The 7,280-nt window shown below is 40.4% G+C and overlaps 1 protein-coding gene across 1 annotated transcript; it reads left to right on the top strand.

Moving 5' to 3' along the window:
• Positions 1-512: 512 nt before the first annotated feature.
• Positions 513-6,717, top strand: LOC118078093 (vomeronasal type-2 receptor 26-like). Its single transcript, XM_035101820.2, has 6 exons — positions 513-598; positions 1,291-1,455; positions 2,311-2,602; positions 4,198-4,425; positions 4,620-4,746; positions 5,816-6,717. Exons 1-6 carry the CDS (start codon positions 513-515, stop codon positions 6,715-6,717), a joined length of 1,800 nt encoding a protein of 599 aa, XP_034957711.2.
• Positions 6,718-7,280: the final 563 nt, after the last annotated feature.

The following is a 7,280-nucleotide window of genomic DNA, read 5'->3' as shown; positions in this document are numbered from 1 at the left end:
AATATGCTTCATGGTTAGAACAGTAATTGGGAAAAAAGGAAACTGTGGAATGAGAAAGTATGAATTGGAAAGTCTGGAAAGAATGGATGATGGCCTTTATTTTGTATTATTATTTATTATTATTTTTATTTATTATTTATACCCTGCCCATCTGGCTGGGTTTCCCTGGCCACTCTGGGTGGCTTCCAACAAATATAAAAATACATTAAAATATCACAGATTAAAAACTTCCCTTTAGGTGTTTTCTAAATGTCAGGTAGTTGTTCATCTCCCTGACCTTGTTATATTATATCTGGACCACAGAACTCTCTACAGGTTATATCGCTCACTAGCTCTGCTTGATTTTGGTGTGTGTTTATGTGTGTGTTTTGTTGCCTGGAATTTACCTGAACTTGGATAATGCCTCTTGGTGATCAGAGAGGGGTCTATGTGTGAGTGTAGAATCTAGCCCCCATGCAGTAGTAAAATTTACATTATACACTTTCACCTTCGGTCCCACTCACAAGTGGCATATGACCTCAGAAGGAAATTCAGTCTTCAGGCTGAAAAAGATTGCTCAACCCTCCAATACAGGAATATTCTCTGTTAGTTCATGCAAGTGAGTCAAACAACTGGTTTTTAAACTATAGTCTTAAGAACTATAATCAGAGAAGTCTTGACCCCCATTCCCTTGGAGAGAACTGGAGCTGGAAAGTGGCCATTATCTCAACATTCAGCACTTCTCCTTTGTAATGACTTCACTCTGAGTTTCCTATTGGTCTGTCACTTTTTTTGCCTCTAAGGTGCAGAAGAGACTTGTGGTTAGAACTGGGAGTTGAAAAACAAACAAAGACCAAAGTGCCACTTAGACACCACAACTCCAAGGAAATAATTAATGGTCCTACCCAGCAATTACTCAAGTGACTTCACTTTCTTCACCAGGACAAACCTCCAGGTGCTTTCTAGAAGGAAATAGAAAAAGATCAATAAGCAAGCCTGGAAATGGTTATAAATAATTTCATGTGCTATGGAGAACGAGGGTAGAGGAAAGCGGCAGGCAGGGCTTGGTCAATGTAATATCTGACATTATAATCTCTGTTAGTACTCAAGAGATGCAACCCTTTAATTAAATACAGCCCATAATATCTCTCATAAGAGTGGTTTGACTGAGCCATGTATCATCCACTGTAGCCTATTCAAACGTAGCTACTATGGAAGCTCAAAGCAGAATCTGCACTCAGGGAGAAGCTTGGCTGCCAGAATGTTGCTGCTATTGGTGTTGCTGTTTCTAATTCCCCCTGTTTCTGATAGCTCTAACTCTATCTGGTGCCCCAGGGATAATCCTTTCCCTGTTCCACACGAGTGGTACCAGCCGGGTGACCTAATAATCGGTGGGATTGCCTCTCAGAGCTATTACATTTTCTATGAAGTTTTCTTCAAGGAACACCCATCACAGAACCTGTTTGATGTTTCATAGTAAGAATCGTCCATTCCCCCTCTGGATTGCCTTTCCCTTAGTCTCATGCCTTTCTGACAGGAATCTTGGGGAGAGGGGATATCTTATCGCCTGCATTTGCAAGCTGCAACAGGGGTCACTTTTTGGCTGAAAGGTGGATTAAAAAAAAAGATGTTTCAATTGTTTAAAAGCTACCAGCTCACGAAGAATGATTTGAATAGCTGTCAAAAATTCTCCTGTTTATACATCTCTGAGAGACCCATTTGTTTCAGCCACCTCATGAATCTTTCACAACCTAAGCTTCTAGATAGAAAATACAACTTTTCTTCTCCCATAATAAATACTTTCAATTTTGTAAATGAATATTTTATTTTATTTACTCCAAGTGTATTCACAACTGCTGTGCAGCATGAATATTGTGAGGAGTGAGGAAGAGAAGGGTGAAAGTGAAAATAAATCCGGCCCAATCGCCTTCTAAATCCGGCCTGCGGACAGTCTGGGAATCAGCATGTTTTTACATGCTGTAGAATGTGTCCTTTTATTTAAAATGCATCTCTGGGTTATTTGTGGGGCATAGGAATTTGGCCGCCAACACACACACACACACAGTCTGGTCCCCCACAAGGTCTGAGGGACAGTGGACCAGCCCCCTGCTGAAAAAGTTTGCTACCCCTGCAATAGATGAACAGCAGGTGTGTGAAAGTATACTATACAGCAGTGATGCCCTAATCAACCATGGGTTTTCTGTGGCAGTATGATGTTGATTAACTTACTGTAGATGAATTAATTGCCAAAAAAAACCCCTTCAGTTTGAAACAGAAGCTGTCCAATATTGTAGTATATTCATATTTATAACTAATTCACTTTATTTGCAGTATGGTGCCAAAATTTTATCAGCACATCCTTGCATTGGCATTTGCTGTGAAAGAAGTCAATGAGAATCCCAATATCTTGCCCAATATCACACTTGGCTTCCACATCTATGACAGCTATTATGATGCAAGGATGACCTACCGTACGACTCTAGACCTCCTCTTTAAGATGCATAGATTTGTCCCCAACTACAAATGTGACACCCAGAAAAACCTCATTGCCATCATTGGAGGACTTGGCTCTGATACGACCTTCCATATGGCAGACACATTAGGACTCTACAAGATTCCACAGGTAAGATGCATAAATGAGGATATTTATCCCCCCCCCCCAATATTTGGTTTTTATCCAATATTTGTTCTACGCAGAGCAGATCTGCTCAGAAGTATTCTACTCAGTGGTTTATTCAGAGCTGACTAATCAAAATTAATGGCTCTCTCTTAGTTATGATCCTTGATTGAAACTTAAATTGGATACCAACATACATCTTTCTCTCATGCTCCCTGCACATTGCTTTTTCTCTGTTATTTCTAGGGATGTGAGACTGATCTGTTCAAATCTTGAATCAAAATGTGCAATCAGAAATAAAGCTGAGAATAAGCCTTGACTGGAAGGGTTCTTGATTTAATTGATATATTACTTCAACATACAACAACAAGAAATCTTTATTATGGTCTTATACAAGCATAAGGAGGGAATGGTACAATCATTTAGAATCTAAAAAACGTTTTAAAAACAACAACTAAAAAGCGTTCAACATATATTTGTTGCATAAAGTGTCATATGGTGCAGGATGAATGCTTTCTGCTTAATTAGATTTTTTTTTGGTAAATTTTCTTTTAGTTCGCATATGGTTCATTTCCCCCAGTGGAGAGTGATACAAGTCAAGGTCCTTCTTTTTACCACATGGTGCCCAATGAAGCCCACCAGTACATGGGTATTATCCGCTTGCTTAAGCATTTTGGGTGGACGTGGATTGGACTTTTTGCTCTGAATGATAACAGTGGAGAAAATTTCATCAAGAAATTCCAGCCATTGCTTTCTCAAAATGGAATTTGTTCAGCCTTTGCACAAAGAATCCCCAAAAAAGTCTATCTTGATGACTTGGATCAAATGCATGATATAGCCTTAAATATGCATGTACCCTTCACAGATAATAAGGTCACTACATTTATTGTTTATGGAGAATCCCTAACAATTATAGCACTGAGAGCTCTTATGTTTCTGCAAAATCCTACAAATAAAGAAAACACATCATTTAAAAAGGTTTGGATTTTTACAGCACAGACTGATTTCATATCTATGGGTCTTCTTAAGGCTTGGAATGTTCTGCTCTTCCAAGGTGCCATTTCCTTCACAATTCATTCACAAAATCTTCCAGCATTCCCAGAATTTCTTCAGAGTGTAAAGCCTTCCCGGAGCCAGGGAGATGGTTTCATCAAAGGCTTCTGGGAGCAAGCATTTGACTGTATTCTTCCCAATTTCAATGCACCAATGGAGGTCAATGGAATGTGTACTGGAGAGGAAAGGTTGCAGAGTCTTCCAGGGTCTCTATTTGAAATGGGCATGACTGGTCACAGCTACAGTATCTACAATGGTGTCTACACTGCGGCCCATGCCCTGCATCACATTTACTCACTTAAATACAAGCGAACAGCAATGGGGAGAAGTAAAAGATTACTTCAAGATCTACAGCCTTGGCAGGTAATGTTTTGAAAATGAGTTGGCCCCTATGGCTGCCCCTATGGATCTTGTCACCAAAGGAGGTTGCCTTACTTTATCTCCTGGGTGGGCTGGCCCTGCTCATGAAGAAAGGTTTCTGTAAATCATGGCATTTGTTATTTTCACTATATCTCTCTCTCTCCCTCACCTCTCTTTCCCTCTCTTAGCTCCACTCTTATCTCCATAGTATTTCATTTAACAACTCAGCTGGAGAAACAGTGACTTTTACTGATCAAAGAGAAATGGGAGGTGGATTTGACATCATGAATATGGTCATGTTCCTGAATAGGTCCTTCATTCGAGTGCAAGTTGGATGGATTGATCCTGATGCAAGAGATGGAAGAGAATTCATCCTTTTTGAGGACATGATTCAGTGGCACAATGGTTTTAATCAGGTCTGGAATCTAGGGGTTTATTATGTCGCTACATTCTCCAGATTAGGCAATAACCATCACCGTTTTCCTGGATAGGTTGATTGAAAATTTTCGAATAGCTAGTTGGATGAAACGATGAACTTTCCAGTCAAAGATTACCTTTCAGTGGCTTCTAATATTTCTCCCTTCTGAAATTATTTCCTGTTTGTTTAAAGGTGATGCCCATATCTGTGTGCAATGACTACTGTCGCCCTGGTAATCGGAAGAAAAGGAAGGAAGGGCAGAAATTTTGCTGCTATGACTGTACTCCATGTCCAGAAGGGGAGATTTCAAACCAGAATGGTAAATCATATTTTTTCATTGTACAGGGTTAGCATGTATCTGTTGAAAAGAATTTAAACATTATATTGTGCATTGTGTGCATTCAAAGACTATTAAGCCTGGTAAAATCCCATGCACATGGTTTTGAAAGGAAGCCCCAGTCATCAGAAAAAATGATTTCATTGTGCACATAATTTAAGAGAACCTTTCAAGTACTACAATTGTACAGAAGTTGCAGATTTGTGAAACATGTCTGTGGCAAGAATGAAACACACTAGACATCCATTGTAGGTGAACTTTATTCATTATGTTTCAGGAAGGAGGGGATGGCATGGCACTAGGGTGAAGATAAGGTCATGATTCCAGCCAGCACATGCTGTTCAAATGATATTCCACTTGATTGTGCAGATGTACTCAACACCCTTCAGAGTTGAATAATGTTAGACTTTTGTGTGTTGGCAAAACAAGCATTCAGGTTCCCAGTCACAACTGTGGGAGGGGTTTGGGCAATTCTGGGCCCCAACTGACTTCGGGGCATGGCTTGATATTATCTGTTGCTAGGTCCAATATGGTCCGCAATAATGATATGTTTCTGCCTAATGGCTTTTTGGCCCAGCTTTTCAACAAAAGCTTAAGATCAACTAAAAAAGGTTGTTTTGACATCCCGAGGGAAAGGTGAAAACCCCTCAACCCAGAGAAAATTAAGCATGGGAGTAATATATATACTGTATTGTTCCAATTAACTGGTGACCCAAAGATTCAAGATTCCATCCCTTCTGCCATTCTGGACATAGCTGCCAAGTTATCCCTTTTTTTAAGGGATTTTCCCTTATGCTGAATAGGCTTCCTCGCGAGAAAAGGGAAAACTTGGCAGCTATGATTCTGGTGCATCGAGTGGCAATTTAAAATGTTTCAACAAATCTACGTCAAATTAATAAGACAAATCAAAGAGTAGTTCAGATATTATATAATAATTGGCTCACACATAATCAGAAGATTCACATGAAAAACAGCAAAAACTGTTATATGGGGGGGGGGCAAACGTCACACACAAATTGTCAATGGAATTTGGCATTCTTCTGTTTTTCAGATATGGCTGACTGCTTCAGATGCCCAGAAGATCAGTATGCAAATAAGAACAAAAATGGATGCATTCCCAAATTAATAACCTTTCTTTCTTATGAGGAACCTTTAGGTATCAGCTTAATGGCAGTTCCAATTATTTTTTCCCTAATCACAATTTTGGTGCTAGGAACATTTATCCAACACAAAGACACTCCCATTGTCAAAGCCAACAACAGGGATCTCACCTACGCTCTCCTCATTGCCCTCCTACTCTGCTTCCTCTCATCTCTTCTATTCATTGGACACCCTGGCAAAGTGACCTGCCTTCTTCAACAACCCACTTTTGGCATCATTTTCTCCGTGGCTGTTTCTTGTGTGTTGGCCAAAACCACCACTGTAGTTGCAGCTTTCATGGCCACCAAGCCTGGGTCCACTATGAGGAAGTGGGTAGGAAAAAGACTGACCAACTCCATTGTCCTTTTCTGCTCTGTCATTCAAGTGATTATTTGTACTGTGTGGTTGATGACCTCTCCCCCATTCCCTGATCTAGACATGCACTCGGTAATGGAAGAAACCATTGTGCAATGTAATGAAGGCTCAGTGACCCTGTTTTACTGTGTCCTGGGCTACATGGGCCTCCTGGCTATTGCCAGCTTCACTGTGGCATTTGCAGCTCGTAAATTGCCAGACAGTTTTAATGAAGCAAAATTTATAACCTTCAGTATGTTGCTGTTTTGCAGTGTTTGGTTGTCTTTTGTCCCAACCTACCTGAGCACCAATGGGAAATCCATGGTGGTGGTGGAGATCTTCTCCATCTTGTCCTCCAGTGCTGGGTTACTGGGCTGCATCTTTGCCCCTAAATGCTACATCATTGTGCTCAGGCCTGAGCTGAACAACAGGGAGCAATTAATAAGGAGAAAGCTGTAAATTTATTTTCTTTCTTTATTCTATTCTTTGTTTTATATAAGGGAGTTTTGTATAAAAGTGGTTACCATAAGTACATTTTCCGAGGTGATACTCTTTTGTAGGATCAATTTGGGGTATTTAGGGTTTTGAAATTAAAACAGATTAAAATCCTCTGTCACCTTAGGTCAGGAGTAAGGAACAACTTGCCGGTGGGCCCTGTTTTGCCCAGCTGAGGTTTCAATTCTCGTGCCATTCCTGGCAAACCACACCCACCTTATTCTCAGCTGACATCATATGGCACTTCATAGGAACAATCAGGAGCTGAAGGTGAGTTCCCAGATTGTCTCTTCCCAGAAGATCCCCCTGGAGGGATGCTTCCAGCCTTCCCAGCCCCTCAAATTGAAAGTGTTATAAGATGATTCTGCAGGAGAAGGACTTTGAGGAACAACATGAGAGAGGTCTTTCTAGGAGCATGTGAAACTCCTATGTTACCTTGTTAAGTTGTCTGTTGCTCATGAAACCTTGTTGTATTTATCGGACGCCGATGCAGCTTTTTGGTATGTTTTTATATTTGTCATCATATT

Source organism: Zootoca vivipara, chromosome 13 (assembly GCF_963506605.1).
Source record: "Zootoca vivipara chromosome 13, rZooViv1.1, whole genome shotgun sequence".
Lineage (NCBI taxonomy): Eukaryota > Metazoa > Chordata > Lepidosauria > Squamata > Lacertidae > Zootoca > Zootoca vivipara.
Note: the sequence above shows the minus strand (reverse complement) of the source record. Positions and strands in the feature narration are given on the sequence as shown.

Excerpts from the sequence above, each read along its gene's own strand:
- LOC118078093 (XM_035101820.2), top strand. The coding sequence starts at position 513 with ATGACCTCAGAAGGAAATTCAGTCTTCAGGCTGAAAAAGATTGCTCAA. Across the intron at positions 1,456-2,310 it reads AACCTGTTTGATGTTTCATA|TATGGTGCCAAAATTTTATC; the intron begins GTAAGAATCGTC and ends CTTTATTTGCAG. Across the intron at positions 2,603-4,197 it reads GACTCTACAAGATTCCACAG|CTCCACTCTTATCTCCATAG; the intron begins GTAAGATGCATA and ends TCCCTCTCTTAG.